This window comes from Erythranthe guttata, chromosome 2, assembly GCF_056151865.1.
Source record: "Erythranthe guttata isolate IM_541 chromosome 2, IM_541, whole genome shotgun sequence".
NCBI lineage: Eukaryota > Viridiplantae > Streptophyta > Magnoliopsida > Lamiales > Phrymaceae > Erythranthe > Erythranthe guttata.
This window is the reverse complement of record NC_142534.1, coordinates 16,029,221-16,056,034: the sequence shown is the minus strand read 5'-3', so window position 1 is coordinate 16,056,034 and position 26,814 is coordinate 16,029,221. Positions and strand designations below refer to the sequence as shown.

Genomic DNA, 26,814 nt, shown 5'->3' with positions numbered 1-26,814 from the left:
TGAGACAACACTACATTTGTGTAAACTGACTGAAAATAAATTTATAAAAACTAAATACACAAGATCAAATGATTAAAATAACTACATAAATAAATAATATGTCATAAAAAATAATTTATTATATGTATTTTATGTTCAAAACATAATTCACAATAAAATTTAATAATAAATATAACATCTACCATTAATTATATATAGTAATTTTTTAAAATCATATCAACAATTGACTTAACAAAAAAATTATGAGTTATTGTAGTTAATATAAACAAATAAGATTTTTCTTATCATATATATATATATATATATATATATATATATATATATATATATATATATATATATATATATATATATATAATTAAAATCAAGAAAAAGAGTTGGTTTTTAAATTTACAACGATTATATTTTGTTGTCAAATCACTTGGAGCATTTACAACAAAATATTTCGTTGTCTTTCGTCACTTATTCTAATTATAATACTATATATTCTAATTATCTCACATCACATGAACACGGAAATTTATGAGTCAGCTAGCAGCAAATAATTTTGTATCCGAACAGATACATCGAAGACACGACAAAACAAGTAAGAACTTGGTTATAAGCATACGAACCTCGAAGCATGCGACGGGCCTTCGTATGCCCATATTTCTCATAACGAAAAAAAAAAAACAATTTCCTATTGATGGCTTCTAAAACCATCAAGTTATGGATTATCGAGGAGCATCATAAGCGATCGAGACCCCTGCTTCATGGGGCGATTATGGACGGAACTTTTCAAACTTATAGGGTCCGAGCTTTGCTTCTCGACGAGTTTTCACCCCCAAACCGATGGGCAAACGGAAAGGGTGAACGCCAGTGCTACTTACGGCACTTTGTGGGAGTCAATCAAAAAGATTGGGCAAAGCTCCTCGACGTGGCTCAAATTTCTTACAACTTGCAGCGGAGTGAAGCCACGGGGAGGAGTCCATTCGTGTCTGCAACGGGACAACAACCACTTACGCCACACACTTTGGCTACGGTAACCGATGGAAGAAGTCCCGGAGCATTGAAGATGGCTAAGTCGTGGGAGGAACAAGCCGACTTAGCCGGTGCGTGCCTTGCGAAGGCTAGCGACGAATGAAGAAATGGGCGGACGACAAACGACGACCACGGGAATTCGACGTTGGGGCCCAAGTGATGGTGAAACTATTGCCCCAACAGTTCAAGGCGTTGTGGAGCATGCACAAGGGACTTGTGCGGAGGTACGAATGACTATTCCCGGTGATCGCCAAAGTCGGTAAAGTTTCGTATCGCCTAAAACTTCCAAGTTCTTTGAAAATTCACCCGGTCTTCCATGTGAGTATGTTGAAGCCTTATAACGAAGACAAGGAAGACCCAAGCCGAGGAGAGTCACACCGAACACCACACATCATGACCAAGTCATATGATAAAGAGATCGAGGAACTGCTCGGCCGACAACTGAAGCGACGTAGGGGTGTTCCATCGAGTATACAATACCTCATCAAATGGAAAGGGTTTACCCGAGTCCGAGGCAATGTGGGAGACTAAAGAAGACTTGTGGCAATTTCAAGATGTCTCCACTTGTTCAAAGCAACGAGGACGTCGCCGAATTAGGCGGGGAGGATGTCACGACCCGCCTTTTGGCCCAACCCTTTGTCAGTTTCCCTTAGGTTGGGAGGTTAATGAGCCCAAAACTTAACCTAAATAGAGTTAGGCCCAAGTTGAAATGTATTGAGTTAGGTAGAGATTCTTGGAGAATTTTAAAAAGCTTTCTAGAACCCTCCTTGTAGATATTATGTAGGAATATTTTGAAATGTTCTAGCGAACAACTTCTAGTCATTAGATCAAATAGATCTCCACCGTCCATTAATGAGGTGATTTAGTATAAATAGGGTAGGATCCTCATTTGTAATCATCCAACAAAAGACCAATCTTTTGTTGGATGATTACAAAAGATCAAAAATCCAACATCCGTGACATGTTGCTTCTTCTTTTTTCTCAGAACCCTTGTTGTTCCGAAACATGATATATTTTAGTGTGGTTATGTTAGTTTGTTTATGAAAGACGCAGCAGGAGAGTAGAGAGAGAGGAGTAGTATTACAGTATGATTAGTAGTATGCATTTTTAATAATAATAATACGCATTTTTCTTTTTATTCTTCTTTGGTCAAACCCCTACCACAAACATCATGTTATGCTTCTCCCCTCTCTACTTTCTCACTCTAGAATCATCACTGATAAAACCCATAACCCCATACGCTGCAAAGATTATTCGGAATTCGACAGAACCCAGAACGAAGATACTTCAGGGTAGCATAAAGTTGGAATCTTTGCGGAGATCCCATATTATAATCCGAGGAAACGCCACAATTTCAAGCGTTTAGGATGGGGGTTCTTCTCCCCGAACGACGAATCGGGTTGGTACGCCTCCATACTTGTACCCGTTTACGTCTGGGTCGGAAACCGCGAGAAACCCATCGCGAATCTGACGTCAGCCGCCGCAGAAATAACCTAGGATGGGAAATTAGCTGTGGTGGACCAAGATTCAAGAACCATCTTCTGGGAAACAAGCAATTAATGCCGAAAAGGGAGCCGATTTGGAGTTGTTGGAACAAGGGGATTTGATTCTGTCGAGCAGCGACGGCGCAATCGTGTGGCGGAGCTTCGATTTCCCGACGGACACGTGGCATGAACTTGTGGCATGAACTTGACGGCGGGGAAAATGCTGACGTCGTGGAAGAGCACCGTCGACCCGTCCCGGGGAGGTATTCCCTGCGGTTGGACCCACCGGATTACGGTGAGATTGCGCTGTTCTACAGCAAAGATCGTACGTCGCCGAATTCGTCGAATTATTGGACTACGGGTAATTGGAATGGGAATGCATTTGCAGGGGTGCCTCAGATGACAATCCCATACATTTACGCCCATGGCAACTTTCGGTTACACCGAAGTGCCGCTCGAACGAGGCCTAAAGCCTCCGTTTGCGAGGTTTGTGATCAACCACATGGGCCAGCTCAAGCAATTCACTTGGTCACAACAGAGTGAAGTGTGGAACATGTTTTGGTCGCAGCCCGAATACGTGTGTAGAGTGTACAATCTATGTGGCGATTTAGGTGTTTGTAACGGTGATAAATTATCGAGCCCTTGTCAATGTTTGAATGGATTTTTTGGAGGGTTGTTTGCGTGAAGGTGACAAAATTTGCGGTGGGGGCGACACGTTTGAGGAAGTTGGTGTTGTGAGTTTCGATAAGACGACAGTTGTTTCGTTTAGTGGGAGTAGAAGGGAGTGCGAGAGTTCGTGTTTGAAAAATTGTTCTTGCATTGGTTTGTTTCATAATCCAAACACGAACGTGTGCACGAACTTGTACGGTTCGCTTTTGAACCTGCGTAATCTTACTTCGGATACCACTATCCAGGACAAGTTGTATGTTAGAGTGCAAACTGGTAGCGAAAAGAAGAACAAGAAGACGAAATTGTTGATCGGAATGATTTGTGGTGGCATTTTCGTGATTGTGATTGTAGGAGCTACGAACTTGTATTTGCTTTCGAGGAGGAGAAAAAATAGGAGAAAAAACGGAGGAGAGGAAGATATCGTGTTTCAAGTAACGAATCTACGAGTGTTTTCTTATAAAGAGCTCCATTCTGCAACGAAAGGGGTTCTCCGTAAAACTCGGCCATGGCGGATTCGGGGCGGTTTTCCAAGGTGTGTTGTCCGATTCTTGTTCGGTGGCAGTTAAGAGGCTCGAAAGGCCAGGTGGCGGTGAAAAGGAGTTTCGAGCAGAGCTGTGTACAATCGAAAATATTCAGCATGTGAATCTTGTGAGATTGAGAGGGTTTTGCTCGGAAAATTTTCACCGTCTTTTGGTCTACGATTACATGGCAAACGGATCTTTAAGTTCGTATTTAAGACAAGGGTGCGAGAATATTCTTAGTTGGGATGCGAGATTCCAAATTGCCCTCGGTACAGCTAGAGGGATTGCGTATTTGCACGAGGAGTGTAGGAATTGTATTGCGATATCAAGCCGGAGAATATTTTATTGGACGGTGATTTTTTGGCTAAGGTGTCGGATTTCGGGCTCGCGAAGTTGATCGGCCGGGATTTTAGTAGGGTTTTGGTGACGATGAGGGGGACTTGGGGGTACGTTGCGCCGGAGTGGATTTCCGGCGTGGCGATTAGTTCGAAGGCGGATGTTTATAGCTACGGTATGACTTTGTTGGAGTTGATTGGGGGGCAACGGAACGTGGAGGGGCAGCGGGGGTGGGGAGGGGGAGGGTTGATTTTTCCCGCCGTGGGCGGCGCGGAGCATAATAGATGGGGATATTGGGGCGGTGGTGGACGGGCGGCTCGCCGGAGTTTATGACATGGCGGAGGCGGGGCGGGTTGGGTTGGTTGCAGTTTGGTGTATACAGGATGAGGAGTCGGCGAGGCCGAGTAATGGGGATGGTGGTGAAGATGTTGGAGGGGATGGTGGAGGTGGCGGTGCCGCCGCCGCCGCAGCTGCTTCAGGCGTTGGTCTCCGGCGAGTCGTTTCGAGGTGTGGGGGTGGAATCCGGGGGGCGGGGCCCGCGGGATGACCGTGTCTCGTTTTGACTTATATATTCTCGAATTTCATGCATGCAATAAGTAAATTATGAATCCCCAACCGCTCTTCGAAAACCTACTACTCGATTGTAAAGGTGAAATAATTTTCTAGAAATGTAGCATTGTGGGCCCCACAAGAAATATATTTTTCTTTTTTGAATTTTCTTGAAATTCAACAGCTAGGTATGGCGAGTGCACTCGAAACGCTATGCGGGCAAGCATTCGGGGCAGGCGAAATAAAAATGCTCGGAGTATACATGCAAAGATCCTGGATAATTCTGACGTCGGCATGCGTCTGCTTATTACCGCTCTACATTTTCTCGACGCAAATCCTAAAGCTGCTAGGTCAGCGCAACGACCTAGCCGACATAGCGGGGAGATTCTCTCTCTACATAATCCCTTAGATGTTCTCGCTCGCCATAAACTTCCCGACGCAGAAGTTCCTGCAGCCTGCAGGCGCAGAGCAAAGTCGGTATTCTTGCATGGGTAGGGTTCTTCTTCCTCGTTCTGCACGTGGCGATATTGTTCTTGTGTCGTTCGGCTTTTCAAGTGGGGTTTAGCTGGCGCGGCCGTGGCTTACGATATATCGGCTTGGGGGATCGCTTTGGCTCAGTTGGTTTATATTGTCGGCTGGTGTCAAGATAGCTGGTGCGGCTTGTCTTGGCTTGCTTTTAAGGAGATGTGGGCTTTCGTTAGGCTCTCGATTGCTTCGGCTATTATGCTTTGTTTGGAGATTTGGTATTTTATGAGTATTATTGTTCTCACGGGCCATCTTGAGGAGCCCGTTTTGGCCGTTGGATCGCTTTCTATCTGGTAAAAAACACTTTTTTTTTTTCCGTCCGTGTTTGTTTATATCGAGTGGGGGTCGAAATCGGATTGATTGGGTCGGAATTGGATGTTTCGAATATTGATATTATTAGTGTATTTTTTGGAGAAATAACTGGGAATTTTCGGAAATATATTTGGAAATGGAATATGATTCGAAATCGGAATCTGGTATGTATTATAAAAAAATAGAAAAACGGGAAATCCGAACTTTCGGAATTCATAATAAAATATTTTGTCCCGAAATTGGAATCGGCAGAATTCTAAAATTATGTTACAATTTCCACTCATAATATTGAGAAAATACTATATTTTAAAATGAGGGTTTTTTTATATACAGAAAACTCGTCTCGCTAAATGTAACTATAGGGAGTGGAGACGTGTGGCATATAATGTAAATGATCTTTTAGTTCAAAACGATCATTATGTAGGTAGAATCGATAAATGTAGCAACAGAAAATAAGAGCACATAAGATGATCTCAGAAGGCCCAAAAAGTGAGCCAAGTGTTGCAGAGGCAACAAACCGGTAGAAGTCTGGGCTATCTCAGACTATCCCCCTTCCCCAGATTCCTGCGACACTAAGCGGTCCGGACAAGGGAAGTTTGGAGTAGCAGGTAGCCTGAGTTGGCCCAGGTTTTAGAGAACATCGGAAGTAAATTCTGACCACATAAGGTCAACCAACCACAGGTTATTCCATGATTTTACCCAGAAACAGAGCGAGTGAGCCACAGTAACGAAATCCGTAGCACGAGTCTGTAAAGAACAAGTGCCCAACTGATGCTCTGATACCAGTGTTAGGTACAAGTTCTTCCAAATTCAGCTATAGATCCGTAGAACCAAAGAAATAAGGAAATAGATAAAAAAAACTGTAAAATAAAATAGAACGGCTCAGTTCCCTTTTCCAGTGTTCCTACAGTCGATCCAAGGTCTGGCGGTAACACCAAAACGAAAACAAGCACCCAACAACAGCTACTGATCCAAACCCTAGATCTGAGTAAAGACTTGTGCAACAAGTCCTTATTTACCGTGAAACACAAAAGGGAAGTCTCCTTGTTTAGTTTAATTCTTTAATTTGTCATTAATTGTTTATTGATTTATTATGGATGCTTATTAATATGAAATAGTCCAACAAATCTTGAACTTGTTCAAGACGTATCAAGAAGATTTGTTTCCTTGGTATTTTTATTAATATTATATTGATTGGTGTGGTGATAAGGGAAGTAGTGTTTTGATAAGTCAAGAAGATATTTTATTATACGTAATATGAGAAGTCCTCTCCTGATGTAATTCTTGTCTTTCACGTGAATCAGGTTTCTTATAAGATGCAATATATAAGCAGCTTCAGGTGTTATTATTCGGATGTCTTTTATCGAGAGAAGAGTTCAGAGAAAATATTTTTTTCCTCTCGTTTTTATTGATCCATCGTGATACGTGATTTTCATAGAAAATATATCGGCTTCAAGGCTTTGTGGTGAAGACACCAAGATTCAACGAGTATCACAAGTTTGTTTCTTCTATACAAAAAGAAGATCGGTTATTCGGGAGAGGGGCTTAAACAGATCTCGGGAGGAGATCGATCCGCCGACTGAAGGATTCAGCGTTGAAGGGAGTTCAACCGTGCGGAGCAAGGGACGTGCTGCAAATTGAAGATTTATAATTCAGGCGTAGTATACAAGAACGGCGTCAACAAAGAGGGAGTCTTTGTATTTTGATTAAGTCCTACTATTGTATTCGTAAAACTAAAAATTAGTAAATTTTATTTGCAGGTCCCCGTGGATGTAGGGTACAATTGTATCCGAACCACTTTAAAATTTGTGTCTTTTTATTACTGTTTCATTAACTGTTGCAACTCTTCGTAAAACAGTAAACCAATATCTAAAACTGAATCTGGAATTCATCGGACACAAATATATAATTAATTTGCACGAAATAATTATGACAATTGGCATCAAGAGTTTGTCACTAGATACACTTAGTGAGATTTTGGGATTTAATTTTTTTTTTTTGGTGCAGATATGAATAATCATCTTGAAGGCGCATTCCTTCCACCTCTCTTGGGTGAATTGAACTACTCTGATTGGAAAATAAGGATGAAGATGTTCATCAAATCTATTGATGAATGGGCCTGGCGTGCGATTCTATTTGGTTGGACACCTCCTACCTCAATGAATGAGTCACACAAGATCATTCAAACGCCAAAAGAAAAGTGGAGTGATGAAGAAGTACGAATAGCTTCCAAGGCAACCAATGCTATCTTGAGTTGTATCGATGACGAACAATTCAAATTGATATCAATGTGCAAATCAGCAAAGGAGGCATGGGATGTTCTACAAGAAACCTACGAAGGAACTGCTCTGATAAGCAAGTGCAAAGAGACTGTTGCTGAAACTGTTGCAACAGTTGGACATACAGTTCAAACAGAACTCAGGTATGATAATTTGCCTTCAATAGACGACAGCGGTTTAACTCCCTTTATTCTTGCAGGTGATGATTGGGATTTAGAAAACAACAGTGATGATGACGAGACAACCTTGGAAGAATTAAAGAAGTGCTACGAAATGATGTACGAAAAATTGCTTCAGGTATGCGAGTCGAATAAATTCCTAGAAAAAGAGAAGCTTGTCCTAATTGAGGAAAACAAAGTGTTGAAGGTAAGAATTTCTACTCTTGAACAAAATGCTATTTCTGCAAGTAGAGAAACAGATAGTTTGAAGGCTAAATTTGTTCAAACCCAAGATGCTATTTCTAAGTTTAATACTGGTAGAGTAACTTTGAATGAATTTTTGAACAAAAATCAGCCGAACTATGGTCGTATAGGTATAGGGAGTAATCAGCTATCTAATGATGCATTGAATCAGAAAGAAGATCCAAAAAGAAAAATCAATTTTGTAAAACAATCCACCGTATCACAAACTGTTGCGACAGTTGCATCAACACAGTCATCTCAAAGAAAACATTTTGTCCCTACCTGTCATTTTTGTCATGTTCCTGGTCATATACGACCCAGGTGTTTTAAGTACTTGAAAATGGTTAAAAGAATAATGGCCCGCTCACCACTTTCCACTAAAATTGATCACACTTTTGTGTCATCTAAAAAACCCAAGATAAAGGTTGATTTAGTGAATAAAACTGCACAAAAAATCTGGGTAAAGAAGTCTGATCTTAATTGTTTATCTGTCATTACTTCTTTAAACTCATGTGATGATAGTACTAACTGTTCCATTAGTTCTGGTGACAAAGCTAGTTTGGGGAATAAAAACTTTGGTAATCTGAATTGTGATAATTTGTGTGCGAAAAATAAGTTTATGAATCCAATTCAACATTCGAGAACTAAGCTTACTGATATTTGTCATTGTTTCGTAATGGGCTTGGTCGAAAAGGGGATTGTCTCAATTGATTATGCTGCAACGGAGAATGAATTAACTGATGTTTTTGCAAAAACCCTTGATGCACAGAGATTTGATTCCTTGCGAAAATCGCTGGGAATTTATGTTGTTTAATCTGCTGCAGTTGCATGAACTGTTGCAACAGTCTGTGTGTCCAGACTTGCAACCTTTAGTGGTAGGACACTGCATATGTTTTTGCATCTCATATAGGACCTGCATTAAGCATATTACATATGATTGAGACAAATGTGAATTTGATACTTCGTGTACTTCTAAACTTTGTGGGGGTAGAACTTCACCAATTCCCAAATTGATTACTTAAAAGGCTTCAACTTATTTATTTCTCTTAATAGTCTTGTCATGGTTGGATGTTTTTATAGGGAAAAACTCCATCTTTTAATGAGTGAAAGCTACTCTTGAACTACTGTTACTAATATATATGTACAACCATTTGGTCAGTGAATAGTTCGAAGCCTTTTTGAGTCGAGTCAGTAAATCACGTGGCCGAAAGCTCGCTACACGGCTCAATTTGAAAGCCCAGGGGACTACACATTGCACGGCCAATATAAAGTATACATATGGTCAGTGAATAGTTCGAAGCCTAGTTGAGTCGAGCCAGTAAACCACTTGACCGAACACTCACTACAAGGCTCAATTAGAAAGCCCAGTGGACTATACATTGAACGACCACCATAATCTCATTCATTTTAATTGCTCTGTTTTTCATGGGAAAAAGCTACCATTAGACGTGTGTGTACGCTACCTAATAAGAGCATCTTTGTGTTTGACTTGGAATTATTAAGTTTATTGGTTGCATTGGCGGTCGGATTTTTGGGGATTGCGATTATCGTGAATGTGAAGATAAATCCCATATGTTTTGTTTGTCCATGCAGTATCCTATTCACATGTCTCTTCACTCATGTTTATTTCTCATATTTACTTATTGTCTTGCATTAGGCATTATTTAAAAAAAAAAAAAAAAAAAAAAAAGAGAGAGAGACGGGATTTTTGTTTATGTGCCGGTTAAATTTGATTTTTGTTGCAGCCGCATCTATTGAGCTTACAACTCACAGTTCCACGTTTCGTATGAAGTTTGGCAATGTCTGTAGTCTTTTTTATTTAATGTTGGATTTGATATCACTATCCTTTGATTTTCGTATTGCAATTATCGTGTGGTATTGAGTTGTAAGTTTGTGACTTTGTGTGCACGTTATGTTTGGTGATTATTCTCACTTACTTTCAAGATTCTCTCTTCGTTTGATCTTTTTGTTAAGTGTTTGAACAGATTGCTCGACACATCAAGATCATTAGTCCATGTTGATTTATCTACGTATGGTGATTGCCCAGAAATGGGGAGAAAAGAACAGTAACGATGGCATGAACACAGGGGGAGTTCCGACAACTGTTGTTACAGTGCATTTAACAGTTGTTGGAACAGTGCAGGAATGCAGGGGGAGTTCAGACAACTGTTGAGACAGTGCATCAGACAGTTGCTGGAATAGTGCAGAAATACAGGATAAATAATGAGCATTGTGAAGAGAAGTATCATATATTTAGGGGGAGTAAATATTCTGACCAATCAATGCCAAAGGGGGAGAGTGTTAGAATCTCGGTTTTCACAAGAATATAAAAGTAGGAGCTAATGCTGACGTTATTTGCTGAGTCTTTTATCACGTGGATGATATACCACGTCGCCTTCAAAGTCTACCAAGCCAAGTAAGCAAGGGGAAGAGTGAAGTCATTTACAAGAGAAACTGCCTAAGGATCATTTACCGGTGGAAAAATACATGCAGGGAGAGCTGACTCCATTATGAACCACCTGCCGAAGCCACTACTGTGGGAACAGTTGCTGAAACTGTGGCACTTACTATTGCAACAGTTGATGCCACTCTTGTTGCTGAAAAAGATGATTATGATGAGCTGTTCATTTAATGCTGAGGATGATCTTTAGTTTTATTGCTTCCGTCTATCCTCTGATTGTTTTATTTTCAGGTATTTTATTCAGGGGGAGAAATGACAAAAATCAATAAATGACAAAGGGGGAGATTGTTACAATCTATTTGGATTCTAATAAACAAGGGATGAGTAAAGACTTGTGCAACAAATCCTTATTTACCGTGAAACACAAAAGAAAAGTCTCCTTGTTTAGTTTAATTCTTTAATTTGTCATTAATTGTTTATTTATTTATTATGGATGCTTATTAATATGAAATAGTCCAACAAATCTTGAACTTGTGCAAGACGTATCAAGAAGATTTGTTTCCTTGGTATTTTTATTAATATTATATTAATTGGTGTGGTGATAAGGGAAGTAGTGTTTTGATAAGTCAAGAAGATATTTTATTATACGTAATATGAGAAGTCCTCTCCTGATGTAATTCTTGTCTTTCACGTGAATCAGGTTTCTTATAAGATGCAATATATAAGCAGCTTCCGGTGTTATTATTCGGATGTCTTTTGTCGAGAGAAGAGTTCAGAGAAAATATTTGTTTCCTCTCGTTTTTATTGCTCCATCGTGATACGTGATTTTCATAGAAAATATATCGGCTTCAAGGCTTTGTGGTGAAGACACCAAGATTCAACGAGTATCACAAGTTTGTTTCTTCTATACAAAAAGAAGAACGGTTATTCGGGAGAGGGGCTTAAACAGATCTCGGGAGGAGATCGATCCGCCGACTGAAGGATTCAGCGTTGAAGGGAGTTCAACCGTGCGGAGCAAGGGACGTGCTGCAAATTGAAGATTTATAATTCAGCGTAGTATACAAGAACGGCGTCAACAAAGAGGGAGTCTTTGTATTTTGATTAAGTCCTACTATTGTATTCGTAAAACTAAAAATTAGTAAATTTTATTTGCAGGTCCCCGTGGATGTAGGGTACAATTGTATCTGAACCACTTTAAAATTTGTGTCTTTTTATTACGGTTTCATTAACTGTTGCAACTCTTCGTAAAACAGTAAAACAATATCTAAAACTGAATCTGGAATTCATCGGACACATATATATAATTAATTTGCACGAAATAATTATAAAAACTTCAATTTTGGGCGAGTGAGATGCACTCACAATTAACTTTAACGGATTTTTAGACAGCCGCTACAATTTGATAACCCCAGGAGGGTCAAGTGCCCAAATTGATAACAGAGGGGGTAAAGTGCCAAACGGTGAAACCACAGGGGGATTAAATGCAATTTACCCTATTATTTTTTAATAACATTGAATCTGATAGTATTCGTTCGGTAAAATCGTACCGAGCATATCACAAGTTTGTATAGGATATCGAACCGAACGGGTTATGTAATTATCAAATTATTAAAAATAATATATAGTTTTTTTCTTATTATAATATATTTATTTAAAATATAATTAGTATATAAACACTTTAAAAGCCAATTACATGTTTAGATTGGATATTCTTCAAAATACCTTACAAATCAAAAGGACTTTGATGCATAATAACAACTAATCTATGCATGGGAAATTCTGTGCTACTTCCGGTTATTAATATTGGGTGAATTTGAAACGTAGATTTACACATATCTGATAAATATTAGATTAGTTTTATGGATGGAAATTAGAACGAAGTTTTTGAATCATGACAATTTTGATGAAAATAATTTCCATTCAAATCTCTAAAAATTTCAAAGTCCGATTTTTCAAAATTTCTTTTCTCAGAACATAAATGAGATTCCGATTTTCAAAAAAATTGATTTCCAAAATAATTATAAAATTCAAAATAAAAGAGTCAAAATTACACTTATAATGTTTTTTTTCATAATATCAATATTATTATATATTTTATATGATAGGTGAATAAAAATGTATTTTTTAAAATTCATGTCAAGATACCTTAGAATTGATTCATAACACAAAAATTTGGATATTCGGATTTCTTGTTATACAAGCTTTTTGGAGATTAAAATTAAAATCGGATTATCTTTTTGATAAATAACTAGTACTCACCCGTGCGATGCACGGGGTGGCATATTTTCAACTGGAAATACATGTCTGAAAAATAAATTTACGCATATATAAATTATTACGCTCATTGAATTTAAATACAAAAAGCGACCAGCAATATTGAAGCATCATGTTCTTCATAGTTACATCATAAGAATAATATTAAAATATTAGTATATCGTCAAAAATAAATCTTAAAGATAATAAAATTTGCACTGAGCATCCTAGGGACATGATTGAAAATAACATCGCACGGGGGAAATTATATAGAGAAGAAACACCTGCCAAAGAATAAGTTGTTAAAAAAAAAGACATGTTACATGAATAATTGGTAAATATGAAAATATTCTCTACCTTCAAATTCGATAATAATTGGTAAATATGAAAATATTCTCTACCTTCAAATTCGATGAAATACTTCCTTGTACACGGCATTTCTAGTAACATTGGTGAGTTCATTCGAATCCAACTTGATGAATATCTTAATGCCACCTCTGCTCGTAACTCTGGACAGTGCAACATATAGTTGATCATGGCTGAAAACATGCTTAGGAAGATACAAACCAACATGCGAAAGAGTTTGACATTGGCTTTTATTGATCGTCACTGCAAAAGAAACAATCAATGGAAACTGTCTTCTCTGAAATTTAATTGGCAGTCCGGTAGATGGTATTAAAGTCATCCGAGGAATGAACACCATGTCACCGATATTTTTTACGGAAAGAGTTTTGCAACTCAGAACGTCAATGCTAGTTCTAATAATTTGAAGTTTGGTCCCGTTACACTATCTTTAGCTTGATCGATGTTTCTTATTAGCATAACGGGTGCACCAATCTTGAACTTCAACGCATGAGAACGAAGTTCGGAGCATCTTATTCTGTTGAGGAATTCAGTCGAATAAATTTCTGCAATATCCTCCATTGTTTGCTTGTCCCTAAACATACTATCTGAGCTCAGGTACACCTTCTCCTCTCCTGGAAGGAGAGACATTAAGTGATCGTTCACAAACTCGACGCATTCATTAGTTGGTGCAAGAATTGCTCTCCCTTGAAAATAATCTGGATCATATATGTTACTCAACAATCCGAGTAAACGAAATCCAGTAGGTCTCTGAATGGATCTTCTGAATCACCAATCAACATGTCATCGGGAATCACTATCGAAGCTTCACCATGATTTTGTTCCCCAACATCCTCACTACCGACCTTCAGTATCCAGTCTCCAAATTCTTTTACCTCATCCACGTTAGATGGAGAAGAGCATGACTGCAATCTCATGTTCTTAGTCAACTTCATGACACGACAAAATTCCACAGCGAAGAGGAGTTTATCGTAGCATGTACTATGTCTTGCCTTGATGCTTTGAGCACAACTGGTAAAATCTGCCTAAAATCTCCTCTAAAAACAACCACCTTTCCACCAAAGAGTTTGTCAACCTGTAATATTGACTTCATTGTCTTGTCAAGCGCTTCAAAACAACATCTATGCATCATAGGAGCCGCGTCCCATATAATAAGCTTTGCCCTTATGAACAACTCCGCCTGTGGACTTTGTTGCGATATGCTACAGGTGGAACTCTCGTGTACATTTATGGGTAGTCCGAATCGAGAATGAGTTGTTCTTCCACCGGGGAGAAATAACGATGCTATACCACTCAATGCAACGTTAATTACAATCTCTCCCTTGGAACGAACTGCAGCCGAAAGAGTTTACCCGTAGAAACATCTTTCCCGTTTCACCATATGGCCATATAGAAAGAACATTCCACCACAGTCATTGGATACAATTACTAAAGATTACCACAATCTTAAGTAAACCTTGTACATCTAGAACTCTGATTACGGTGAATTTAATTCAATACTAAACCTGAATTCGATTTTTGTCTCTCTCTCTATATATATATTTATAGCTGCTCTTTGGAGTAGGTCTTGATTATTTTCTCGTCCCAAAAACCAAAAAAAATAAAAATTATTAACAATAAAAAAAAATGAAGAACTTTTTATTAATTTAGTGAAATGTTACATTATCGAACTAATAATCTAGTACGTCTTTTCCGACCCGGAATCAAATTTTTATTTATTTGTGTTTGTTGTTGATTCAATAATATAAAAAAGATTTTTGAGAACAGAAATATGGTTAAAGAACCTCATTTTCCCGCCCAACAGAATATATCTCATTCCCCAAAATACCCCTACAAAATCCGGAAAATACTCAAAGGCTGCCACTCAAAATACGGTAAAAAAATAAAAGTATATAAATAGTCTTCTTCCTCACTGGCTCTTCGTCTGCTCTCTGAAATCACTTGGAAAATTTCAATCGCTATTTTCACCATGAGTTTCGCTGCAGTGAGAGCCCTTGCAGTTCGTACAGTGAGGAATTACTACGTCAGACAATTGGACGCCGAATCTCTGGAGAATTTGAAAGATGTAGCTCCGTACATCCGCCGTCACCTGAATCAGGTATTTTCCGATTCGTTCTCTTCTTCTTCTTCTTCTCCGATTTTTTACTTTCCAGAACTTTTTTTTTGTACGATGAGATAAGAAAATCGAAGGAAATTTGATGTAAATGCATGTAACTTCACGGAATGGGTATAAACTGAAACTGCCGTTAAATTGATCGTCAAAATGAGACGGAAAATTTAGGTAGGTTTTCCTTTGTGAGATTTCGTTTCGATTCGATTCGATTCTGATGGAACATTCGTTCTTTTTTCTTAAATCGGTGTTTTTTTCTGTACGATTTTTTTAGCGTTTCGATTGCATTTGAAATTTTGTGATTTTGTGATCATATTCTTCGAATCTCGAAAGAACTGGAACACTCGCCTTCTATCCATAATTTGCTTTCTTTTCTTTTTAATTATTAATTTTTTTTTTTCGGCTTCTCGGAAATTGTTGGATTGGGAAATTTTACAACAGGTAATTTGGTAATGATTGTGTTGTTCTTCTGCGATTTTTTGTATAACTAATCATCGACTAATTGGGTATACAGTTTTACTCGACTCTGTTTTTCGCTACGGCAAGTTCAGCCATCGGATCCTACATATCTTTATCTTTGAATATCGGAAGCTCTTTGCCAGCATTCGGAGCCTTCATCACCATTGTTTGGTTTAATTTCATTCCCCCATGGAAAGAGGTATATATATATTCGTATTGTTCGATATTTTTGCTAAAAAAAATATTGTTATTTTTAAATTTCCGAGTTGTTCTGCATCAGAACAAAAGGGCCTGTCTCTTAAGTTTGGGTACATTCTTTGGATGGGCTTCACTTGCTCCTTGGCTCACCTCGCTCCTCGAAGTCGATACAAAGTACGTAATTGATTTTAAAAATCTCGATTTATGAATTTACCTGGATTTTGTTATAATTAATATGCTAATGTAAATATTCCTCTGAAGTTTCGTAGTGGCTTCAATTTCGACTACTTCGATCGGCTTTTGCTGTTTATGGGCAGCATCAAAGTGGTCGACTCATTTCGTATTCATTTATTCTAGAGCCATGCTTTACAATTGTATTCTGGCCTTCATATGCTTGCATATCGGTTCAGCTGTTTTGGGTGGCGACTTAGCTTTGTGGAAGTATGAGGTATTTAATTAATTAATTAATGACCATTTATGAATCATTCATCGTAATTTGCTTAGAAATCTATAATCGAAAAATCTTGATCGGAAATTAATGTTGTTTTTTTTTTGCCGTTTGAATGTAGCTATTTTTATGGCTTCTGTGGAATGTGATCTATGTGGCGGTGTATAGCCAGGAGGTGGTATCGAAAGCTCGTAGAGGAGATTCCGACTATGTGAGGCATGCAGTTAACGTGTACACCGACTTACCTCCGATTGTTATTACTGTCATACGGGTATATTATTATATGCATATTGTTTGTTCTATTTTCTGATCGATCCCTCTATAATGAAGTACTGATAATGTCGTAAATGATGATTCGTTTCTTGCAGCTGGCTATCGAAGCCGTGAGAAATAGTAGGAGTAGGTGATTCTTTTCACACATGAGACTTTGGCAAAATATGGTTCAATATATAGGCAGGCAATTTTTTCTATAGTCAGATGTTATTCATTGCAATTGAAACTGTAAAGTTTGTACATTCTTCTTGAATTGAATGGTTTCATCTTTTGGTGATATATACATTAGCTTTTATGATGGTTTTACATGTTTGAGTATGCTACTATACACACACACACACACAAAATTAATTAAATTAATAATAATAATAATAATAATAATAATAATAATAATAATAATAATAATAATAATAATAATAATAATAATAATAATAATTAATTAATTAATTAATTAATTAAAACAATTAACAATTAGCCCGATGCATCTTGAATCTTGATTTAATTAAATATAAATGAAAATTTTCTACAATATGATACCCATTTTTTATATTTTACATATAGCATATAAAAGCATATTATTCCTTTTGAACTATCTATATATGATTAAACATTGGCTTCATTATTATCTTCTTAAAGTATATATTATTAGTTGATTTAGTACAAAGTATTAAAAATAATCAATAAATTGATGATTGGCCTTTTGTTATCCTCTGATATAATGCTTCTAATATATATTATAATAAAATAAAAATAATAATAACAGTATTATTATTATTATTATTATTATTATTATTATTATTATTATTATTATTATTATTATTATTATTATTATTATTTGGTTTCATCCCAATTTGTTAAATATAACAAAATTAAACTAATTTGTTCAACACCAAAACAGATATTGAGATGGAGGGAATCTGAGTTAACCGTCATTATGTTTAGTTAATTGCACGGGGGCTCCTAATTAGTCAACAAGTCAAACAAACCTCATTTCCCCGCCCAACTGAATATTTCTCATTCCCCAAACTACCCCTACAAAAACCACGAAATACCCAAAGGCAAAATACGCGTGTGTATAAAATGATCTTCTTCCTCACTGGCCATTACTATACTCTCTGAAATCACTTTGAAAATCTCGATCACTGCTTTTCACCATGAGTTTCTCTGCAATTCGAAAACGTGCAGTTGGTGCAGCGAGGAATTACTTTGTCAGACAATTGGACGCCGAATCTCTGCTGAACTTGGACGATGTAGCTCCGTACGTCCGCCATCACCTGAATCGGGTATTTTTCCGATGCGTTTTTTATTTCTATTTTTTTTTGGTTTCTACTTTTCGGAACTCTTTGTTGTACTATCAGATGAGAAAATTGAATGAAAATTGATGTGAACGTAAATGCATGTTATTTTCACGGAATGGGTAAACTGAAATTGCCGTTAAATTGATCGTAATTTGTAAATGAGACGGAAAATTTAGGTAGATTTTGAATCGGTTCGATTTGGATTTGAAGTTGCAGAAGAAAACTGAAAGAGTTTGTATAATGAACACGAACCAGAAATTATTCTGTTTTTCTGTGCGATTTTGAGTGTTTCGATTGCATTTGAGTGTACCTGAAATTTTGTGATTATTTCATATTATTTGAATTGATGGATTGAAAGAGTTTGTACTGAATGTACGAACCTGAAATTCTTACTATTTTCTTCTGTTTCGAGTGTTTCGATTTTGATTGCATTTTTTTTTTGTGGCTTTCTCGAAAATTGATGGATAGGGAAAATTTCCGACAGCTAATTCGGTAACTAATTGTATTGTTCTTAGGAGGATTTCTTGCTATTGGTATTGAACGCCGTATGATGTTTCAATAACCTGAAATTCTTTCTTTTCTTTTTAATTTATTTATTTATTATTTTTTTTTCGGGTGGCTTCTCGTAAATTGATGGATTGGGAAAATTTACGACAGATAATTTGGTAACTAATTGTATTGTTCTGAGGAGGATTTCTCGTTGCTATTGGTATTGAGCACCGTATGATGTTTCAATAACGTCGTGACACGATTCTATAATGTGTTCTAAATAGAATTGATTCTTTTATATAATGTGTTCAGTGTTTGCTTCTCTATAATTAATCATTGACTAATTGTTTATACAGATGTACTTTACACTGTTTTTCGCTTCGGGAAGTTCGGCCATCGGGTCCCACTTATCTTCCTCCATCGGAAGCTCTTGGTCAGCATTTGGAGCCTTTATCTGCATTGCTTTGTTTTCTTCCACAAAGCCATGGAAAGAGGTATTCAAATTTTTTTTATTTATTTATTTATTAAAAATAGTTAAACACTAAAAAAATTACATTTAACTTTCTGATTTGTTATGCATCAGTATACAAGGGCCTTTATCTTCATTTTGGGTTCATTCTTCGGAGGGGCTTTACTTGCTCCTTGGTTCATCTGGCTCGTCCAATTTAATACAGAGTAAAATATAGACATAAATGTATTTTTATCAAATTTGAATTTGTAACATTATTATACTAATGTAAATATAATTCTTGAAGTTTTGTAGTGACTTCGACTTTGGCTATTGGAATCGGCTTTTTCTCTTTCTGGACAGCAAACAATTGGGTAGATCGCTTTGAATGCGTCTATTTTGCAGCCATGACTATCTACGTTCCATTGGCCCTCACATGCTTGCTTTTCGATCCAGCTTACGGTGGCCTCACAGATATCTGGTCGTATCCGGTAATTAATATAATTAGGCTTTGATATATGTTTAATATAATCGAAAAAATCTTGATTAGAGAATTGATGTTTGTTTGTTTATTATATTGGCGTTTATGAATGCAGATATATGCAGTGCTTATGTGGAATATGGTGTATGTGATGGCATATAGCCAGGAAGTGAAGGTGAAAGTTCGTAAGGGAGATTTCGATTATGTGAGGCATGCTGTTAACTTGTACACCGACTTGCCTCCTGTTTACATTACTGCCGCAATGGAGGTATGCGCGCGCCTATCGTTCTCTTCTCCAATCTATATATATAAATATAATGAATTAATATGTCGCAAACGATTCTTTGTTTCTTGCAGTTGGCTAGCGATTTCGTGAATAATATCTGAGCTTTCCGACACATCCCCCTATGAGGCTTTGGCAAAATATGGTTGAATATATGATATAGGCAAGAAAAAAAATAATTGCAGAGTGCAGTAGTATCATGAAACTGTAAATTTGCTGTCAGCTGCTGATGTACATTCTTCTTGAGATTTTCTTCTTACACTAATGCACACACACACACAAATATATACCAACTATCAAGTATGTGTGTATTGAATTGAATGGTTTCATATTTGAGTGCTATATACATTAGCTTTTATGATGGTTTTACATGTTTGAGTGTACTACTCTATATTGGTAAGTCATTGATAATAGAGAGGAGGTTTTTAAATATAGGGAAATTATATATATATATATATATATATATATATATATATATATATATATATATATATATATATATATATATTGTTTGAATTGGGTTTTTTAAGATATCGGTTGATAAATTAAAACAAAAACAATTGGCCAGGTGAATAGTGAATCTTGATTCACTTAAATTTAAATGAAACCATTTTTTTGTTAAGGTTAATATGTGGTCCGTTTTATTAAAGTGAAGGCCCAATTTCTAAAAATAGGCCCAATTTATGGAAGCCCATGATTGAATCAATTTGAACTATAAATAGCTTAATCATCATTAAATATTTGATTTAATTCATTCTTAATATTTTACGAATTTTGAAGATCCTCGATCTTCGAACTTAATAACTCGAGCGTTGTGAGTTAGTCTGGAAGACAAGATTAAGATGATGAGAGTTCTATTGTTCTTTGACCACATCAAATATATAGCAATAATAAAATATTACCAATTATTTTATATCAAATATAGAGTTAAAATAATTATTTTTATTAAATAAACAATAATACATTACACTAAAATATTTGTTTTTTCTATTCAATTAAATGTATTGAAGTTAAAAGGGCATTTTCGCAATTTTAATAGTTTATTATGGGCGTTTGACGGGTAGAAAATAGTTTTGAGGGGTGGAAAATGAATTTTAATTTATATTATAACCCTAAAATAAAATAAAAAAAGAAAAAGGAATACTCGGTTCAGTCCACACCACATCTCTCTCTCTCTCTCTCTCTCTCTCTCTCTCTACGTACAAATACAATACCTACACACACATATCGCTTGCAGCAACACTTTCCTCTTCATTTTTATTTTTAATTAAAAAATAAAATTCAGCAGATCGAATCCTACCTTTGTTGATTCGTTCGATGGCGTCGAAAAGGATCCTGAAGGAGCTCAAGGATTTGCAGAAAGACCCACCCACTTCCTGCAGCGCCGGTACTATATAATATATATATATATATATATTTCGTATTTAATTGATTTGTGCAATACGTCTTCCATTTTTTATGTGTTGTTGATATTACAGTGTTCCGAGATTTGATCCGTTGGAATTTTTGTAGATTTAGCTTTGGGGTTTCTCACATCTGTCGATTTTGACCATTTGTTGATTGTAGAAATGCTATATTAGGTTTTTGGTGTTTCGTACTGAAAAAGGTGGAAGATTTATTGTTTTCTATAATTCGTCTGATGAATGTTTTTCATTTGAAGGCATGATAATATTTAACTCAAGTGGAGCTGTCAAATTAAATTAAAATGACTGAAATTTGATGTAGATTATTTGGCAAAGAAGAAAAGAAAAAGAAGTACGAATTATTAAGGCCTCATTTGGTTGAGAAGATTAACTAAATAATTGAACTTTGTTTGACGTTTTGTATCCCGATAACTTACCGGGCCGACCCGCAAATATTATGCTATTATGGCTTATCTTGCCTTTTAGGGAGCTTTTTTGTTGGACGTCCCGGTGGCCGATAAAATAATTGGGTTTTCGTTGGACTATTTGATCTGATTTTGGCTAATCTTCTCTTGGCAACCAAACAAGGCCTAAGTGTTTTAGAATTGTTTTAGTTGTTAAATGTCAATTGATTATGCTTGTAGACTTGTGCACATTGTAAAGGCATACTATGTTAAACCCTTTCGCCGCCAGCTGTAATTTGTTTATCGAGTAATTAGCTTTATGACAAAAATTGTTTTGAATCTGATTTTGTATATTCCTATGATTTCATTGTAAAGTTTATTCTAATATACTTCAGCTTGTTGTTTGTCTCGATGTATTTGGATTACGATCATAAGTGATTGCATTTATTATATGATCGCTTTCGACAAAACAGAGCTAAAATCTTACAATCTGCTTTAATACTTTTTTTCTAAAATAATTAGTTTGCTGTTGACATTGACAGGACCTGTTGGAGAGGACATGTTTCACTGGCAAGCAACGATAATGGGCCCACAAGACAGTCCGTACTCCGGGGGAGTTTTTCTAGTCACTATTCATTTCCCCCCTGATTATCCATTCAAACCCCCAAAGGTATGCTTTTCTTGTAAATAGTTATAATCTCGGAACTGTGGATTTTTTCCGACTTACAATCTATGAAAGAGTTAAAGAAGAATGTTTCAAACCAATGATTCTTGGAACATATGATTGTAGATTTTTCTTGCATCAAATGCATTTGAGTATATAGTTTTATTGTTTCTATAAATACTCGAGAGTTAACTTCCTTGAATAAGATGCTCTAAGGGACTCGTGGTCTCATTAAACTTGAAATTTTGCCCGTCTTAACATTTGCGAATTCATTAAGAAAAATATTCGAGCACCATTGCCCTCTCTTGCTCAGTCTTTAATTTTTTTCTTCGTATTATTCTTTCTAAGTCATCCCTTTTTTCCATCTCTTAGTAAAAGGTAATGAAGAGTGTTTATGGTATTGAGCTGAAACTTGGAAACTTAATGAAGAATCTGAAAATCAGAATCTTCAAGCATAATTTTGATTTAAGAATATTAGTTGTTGCTTTTCATAGAAATAGAAATCAGGGTAAACTGTAAAGCAATGCTTCTAAGACACAATTTTACTGGATTTGCTTCTTTCATCTTTGTATTTGACAAGTTTCTGTTTGTAGATTTACTTGTGTACTTTATTACCATATGCTTGTCAGAATTTAAATTGTTATTCTAAATTTTCAGGTCGCATTCAGGACAAAAGTTTTCCACCCGAATATTAACAGCAATGGCAGTATTTGCCTTGATATCTTGAAGGAGCAGTGGAGCCCTGCCTTAACTATTTCAAAGGTTATTTTTCTATGACCTCAAACTTTTCCTCTTATTTCGTAGATTTCTAATTCACCCTTCGAAATATATTGCAAGAGATATTCTTTCAAAATATAGTGCTGTTAGTAATCATTAAAAATATACTGCATGTTGTTTATGAATGATTGGGTTATGCGTATTTGTACCACTGCACGAGTACTTTACGTATTTTCGAATGCGAGTAGCTGACATGTACATAATTGCATTTTATAATTCGTCTTTTCCAATTCTAAGAGGCTGAATTAGCATTAAAATAATCTAGTTTCGTTACTTATCGGGTTTCGTTATTATTCTGGCAATGCATATTTCGCATTGAGTGTATTGCTGTTTGACCCTTGTTTGCTTACATTGAATTTATTTAAAATCATAACCCATTGCTTTATGGAATCTGCATAATATGATAAAACGGCAGCATATTTTTTCTTAGAGAATTTTTCATAAAAATAATCAAATTGCAAAATAACTAATCATAGAGTTAGCCTTCTATATTGAGCTCCTTCTGTAGAGAATTTTTTTTACCACAATTTTCATTAGGAAGAGTTATCTTTAGGCCTTGTTTGGCTGGTAAGATTCATAGTCATGATTAATTATATGATTGAACCTTATTTGATGTATGGTTAGTCTAATAGCTTTTTGAGTAGTGAGCTCGATTTACGGGTCGTATTGGACTTTCTCTAGTCCAATTATACAATTGGGTTTTAATATGATTACTTAATCTTATCTTAACAACTAAACGAGGCCTTAATACACACACACACACACACACACACACACACACACACACACACACACACACACACACACACACACACACACACACAAATCAATCATTGATTTCTTCAATTATAGAGTTTGACCAATGTATATTTTCAGGTTTTGCTGTCGATATGTTCACTTCTGACCGATCCAAACCCAGACGACCCTTTGGTACCGGAAATAGCTCACATGTACAAAACGGACAAGGTCAAATACGAGCAGACTGCTAGGAGCTGGACCCACAAGTACGCCATGGGCTAGTTTGATCTGTTGCTTTTTCTTTTTTAGTGCTTTGAATTATTGTAAAGATAATGTGCCTATTATTGTGCCTTGTGATTTGTATTGGATAACTGTAGATTACTCTGCTTTTTTCTAATTTTCTTGATGGACAAAATATGTTTGGCTTTTTAAATCTTTTCTTGTTATGGAATCGTTGTTATTGATGAAGTTTTGAATGCTGTTTAGTAGTATACCGTAGCAAAAATACGGTAGCTAAACGCCACAATGCGAAACCAGACTAATATGTATTCGTAAGTAAAAATAAGGTAGCAAAATATGTCTAAAGCAGAGCAACTTATGGCCACGATCAGGTGCTTGAAGGTGCATCTGTTGAAACTGGTGGACCATCGGCGTAATCACATTAGTTTTCTTGAAATAAGATTCGGCTGCCTTTTCGAATTGGTCCATAAACTTAGTTGTCACATACACAACCTCATCGAACCACGCTGGGTATGTGTCCACATAACCATACCCATCCTTCCCAATTCCCATACCATTGAGGACGGTAAGACAATGCCATAGTCTCGCTCAGGTACTGAATCAGATCCATCATTTGACGCATTTGTGCAATCGTTGTTCTTAGTCCGAATACGCGCGATTAATCTTTTGGTTGCATCATCATCCTCGTCATTATTGCCATCATCATCACCGTCGTTTATTGTTGGAGGTGTAAGGTAGTTCAAAAGGGCAGGAATGTCATAATAGATTGCCAAATTCGATTTCAGTGAATCCATTGCCTCACTGACTTCCTTCACCATCTCTTCCGAAGCAGTAATATACACTTCTTCGGACCACATTAACTCTATATCTGCATATTTTCCCATCTTCCTCCTGCCCAAAAAAAAAAACATTAATCAAGCTAATCGTGGTTCCATCCATACTTGGATCGGTTTGTGGTGGTCTATCCTAGACGACATCATTGTTTATAACGACACCATGGAAGAGCATGCTAATTGCTAACCACATTCCAAGTACTTCGGGGGAACGAGCTATTCGTGAAGGAGAAGTGCGACTTTACCAAGAAGGAGGTCCAATGATTGGGCCACATCATCGGACACGGGCAACTCCAAATGGATGGAGCAAAGATCAAGACTATTACCGAGTGGGAACCGTCGACAAAGGTAACCGAACTCCATTCATTTCTTAGTTTTTTATTATCGACTGTTCATAAAAGGGTACTCGACACGAGCGGCGCCACATGCCGATTTGCTCAAGAAGAACAACGCGTGGGAGTGATCCGACTCATGCCAATGGGCATTCGAGGACTTAAAGGCAGCAGGTCCTCGCCTTACCGGACTTTGGGAAGACGTTCGAGTTACACACGGACGTTTCCGACTTCGCCATTGGAGGGGTCTTGATGCAAGAGGGGTATCCGATAGCCTTCGAGAGCCGAAAGATCAACAAGACGGAGCGACGCTACATGGTCGAAGGAGATGACCGCCATCATTCATTGCCTTCGAGTATGGCGACACTATCTATTAGGCGCGCCATTCGTCGTCAAGACGGACAACGTTGCCACGAGCTATTTCCAGACACAGAAGAAACTCTCGCCAAAGCAAGCACGGTGGCAAGATTTTGTAGCAGAGTTAAACTACGTCTTGGAGTACAAATCGGGGAAGGGAAACGTTGTGGCCGATGCTTTAAGTAGAAAGGCCGAACTCGCAGCTATTAACTCAACAAGGGGGAACTTGGCCGACATGATCTGAAAATGGCTCGAACATGATCCGAGAAAGGCTCGAACATGATCCATTGGCCAATGAGCTACTTCGACTCGTCAAGAAAGGCAAGAAGAGGCAATTTTGGGTAGAGGACAGCCTAATCTACACGAAGGGACGACGACTCCTTGTTCCGAAGTGGGGCAGTTTGAGGAAGGACTTCATCAAAGAATGCCACGACACCAAATGGGCGGGGCATCCGGGTCAAAGGCGAACCATGGCGTTACTCGAGATGGCCTACTTTTGGCCTCACATGCGGGACAACGTCAACGTTTATGTCAAGACTTGTCTTGTTTGCCAACAAGACAAGGTGGAAAACAAGCAGCCGACATGGTCACTCGAACCACTCTCAATCCTCGATCAACCATGGGAGTCGTTTTCGTTGGACTTCATAAGTGCCTTGCCGATATTCGAGGGGCCTGGGTCTATCATGGCGGTGATATATCGTTTCTCAAAGTACGGGCTAAAAAAGGGTTAAAACAATGTTTTAAGTTGGCGCAGAAGACCAGATCGCGATGTAGCCTTTCTGGATCGCGATTTTGGGGGTCTTACATAACGCTTTCTTGATCAGGACCCAGATCGCGATCCAGCCTTCCTGGATCGCGATCTGGGGGGGTCTCACAGTACATTTTTTGATCAAGAATCTGATCGCGATCCACCATTCCCGTATCGCGATCTGGAAAGGCGGTGCGCAGTTTCCAAGGCTGCCGGATCGCGATCTGGGCACAGAATTCGAGACGAGATATTTTTCTTTGATTTATTACTATAAATAGAAGGTATCTTCTTCATTTTTGAAGATCTCGACCATCTCTGGATTATCTCTCGACTTCTTCTTCGGTTTTCTCTTCGTTTCTCGCCTGTTCTTCGCGGGAAGCTTCGACGAGGGTTTCGACTCGGGTTTTTCATAAGCTTTTCTTTACGTTTAGTTTATAATTTCTCGTGTTCTTCATTTTGATGCTATATTTGTAATGAACTGAACATTTTCTTTTAGGGAGATGAAACCTTGTATATATTGATTTTGATTTCCAGATCTGTGATCTATTTGTCGTTCTTTGATTATGTTTATGTTTTCCTGTATTAAATGCTTTCGATTGTTTGGCCAACAGTTGAATTGATTCTAAATGGGAATGAACTCGAGAGAGGATTTCTCGTTTGATTTTAGGAAAACATAGCTTGGGTTGTGGAAACGGAGACGTGATGCACCTCGGGTAGC

The 26,814-nt window shown here is 37.3% G+C and overlaps 4 protein-coding genes and 1 pseudogene across 4 annotated transcripts; 4 read left to right on the top strand and 1 right to left on the bottom strand.

The window, feature by feature from the left end:
- Nucleotides 1–2,191: 2,191 nt before the first annotated feature.
- On the top strand, nt 2,192–4,593 carry LOC148772467 (G-type lectin S-receptor-like serine/threonine-protein kinase SD2-2 pseudogene; annotated as a pseudogene).
- Nucleotides 4,594–13,488: 8,895 nt separating this feature from the next.
- On the bottom strand, nt 13,489–14,030 carry LOC148772466 (uncharacterized). Its single transcript, XM_088815049.1, has 2 exons — nt 13,886–14,030; nt 13,489–13,811 (listed from the first exon to the last, which is right to left on the bottom strand). Exons 1-2 carry the CDS (start codon nt 14,028–14,030, stop codon nt 13,489–13,491), a joined length of 468 nt encoding a protein of 155 aa, XP_088671175.1.
- A 985-nt stretch (nt 14,031–15,015) lies between these two features.
- LOC105954763 (bax inhibitor 1) lies at nt 15,016–19,806 on the top strand. Its single transcript, XM_012978443.2, has 8 exons — nt 15,016–15,211; nt 15,738–16,054; nt 17,737–17,884; nt 18,745–18,882; nt 18,972–19,063; nt 19,144–19,327; nt 19,433–19,585; nt 19,675–19,806. The coding sequence occupies exons 1-8, from the start codon at nt 15,083–15,085 to the stop codon at nt 19,702–19,704; spliced, it is 1,191 nt and encodes a 396-aa protein (XP_012833897.2). The 5' UTR covers nt 15,016–15,082; the 3' UTR covers nt 19,705–19,806.
- On the top strand, nt 16,136–16,907 carry LOC105954764 (bax inhibitor 1). The gene is made up of 3 exons (XM_088815079.1): nt 16,136–16,328; nt 16,450–16,599; nt 16,697–16,907. Exons 1-3 carry the CDS (start codon nt 16,242–16,244, stop codon nt 16,733–16,735), a joined length of 276 nt encoding a protein of 91 aa, XP_088671205.1. The 5' UTR covers nt 16,136–16,241; the 3' UTR covers nt 16,736–16,907.
- A 918-nt stretch (nt 19,807–20,724) lies between the features above and the next one.
- Nucleotides 20,725–24,054, top strand: LOC105954828 (ubiquitin-conjugating enzyme E2 28). The gene is made up of 4 exons (XM_012978519.2): nt 20,725–20,987; nt 21,950–22,077; nt 22,729–22,833; nt 23,725–24,054. Exons 1-4 carry the CDS (start codon nt 20,918–20,920, stop codon nt 23,866–23,868), a joined length of 447 nt encoding a protein of 148 aa, XP_012833973.1. The 5' UTR covers nt 20,725–20,917; the 3' UTR covers nt 23,869–24,054.
- Nucleotides 24,055–26,814: the final 2,760 nt, after the last annotated feature.

Excerpts from the sequence above, each read along its gene's own strand:
- LOC105954763 (XM_012978443.2), top strand. The coding sequence starts at position 15,083 with ATGAGTTTCGCTGCAGTGAGAGCCCTTGCAGTTCGTACAGTGAGGAAT. Across the intron at positions 17,885-18,744 it reads TCCGCCATCACCTGAATCGG|ATGTACTTTACACTGTTTTT; the intron begins GTATTTTTCCGA and ends TTGTTTATACAG. Across the intron at positions 19,328-19,432 it reads CAGATATCTGGTCGTATCCG|ATATATGCAGTGCTTATGTG; the intron begins GTAATTAATATA and ends TTATGAATGCAG.
- LOC105954828 (XM_012978519.2), top strand. The coding sequence starts at position 20,918 with ATGGCGTCGAAAAGGATCCTGAAGGAGCTCAAGGATTTGCAGAAAGAC. Across the intron at positions 20,988-21,949 it reads ACCCACTTCCTGCAGCGCCG|GACCTGTTGGAGAGGACATG; the intron begins GTACTATATAAT and ends TGACATTGACAG. Across the intron at positions 22,078-22,728 it reads ATCCATTCAAACCCCCAAAG|GTCGCATTCAGGACAAAAGT; the intron begins GTATGCTTTTCT and ends CTAAATTTTCAG.
- LOC148772466 (XM_088815049.1), bottom strand. The coding sequence starts at position 14,030 with ATGAGATTGCAGTCATGCTCTTCTCCATCTAACGTGGATGAGGTAAAA. Across the intron at positions 13,812-13,885 it reads TCCCGATGACATGTTGATTG|ATTATTTTCAAGGGAGAGCA; the intron begins GTGATTCAGAAG and ends TATATGATCCAG.
- LOC105954764 (XM_088815079.1), top strand. The coding sequence starts at position 16,242 with ATGCTTTACAATTGTATTCTGGCCTTCATATGCTTGCATATCGGTTCA. Across the intron at positions 16,329-16,449 it reads TAGCTTTGTGGAAGTATGAG|CTATTTTTATGGCTTCTGTG; the intron begins GTATTTAATTAA and ends GTTTGAATGTAG. Across the intron at positions 16,600-16,696 it reads TTGTTATTACTGTCATACGG|CTGGCTATCGAAGCCGTGAG; the intron begins GTATATTATTAT and ends CGTTTCTTGCAG.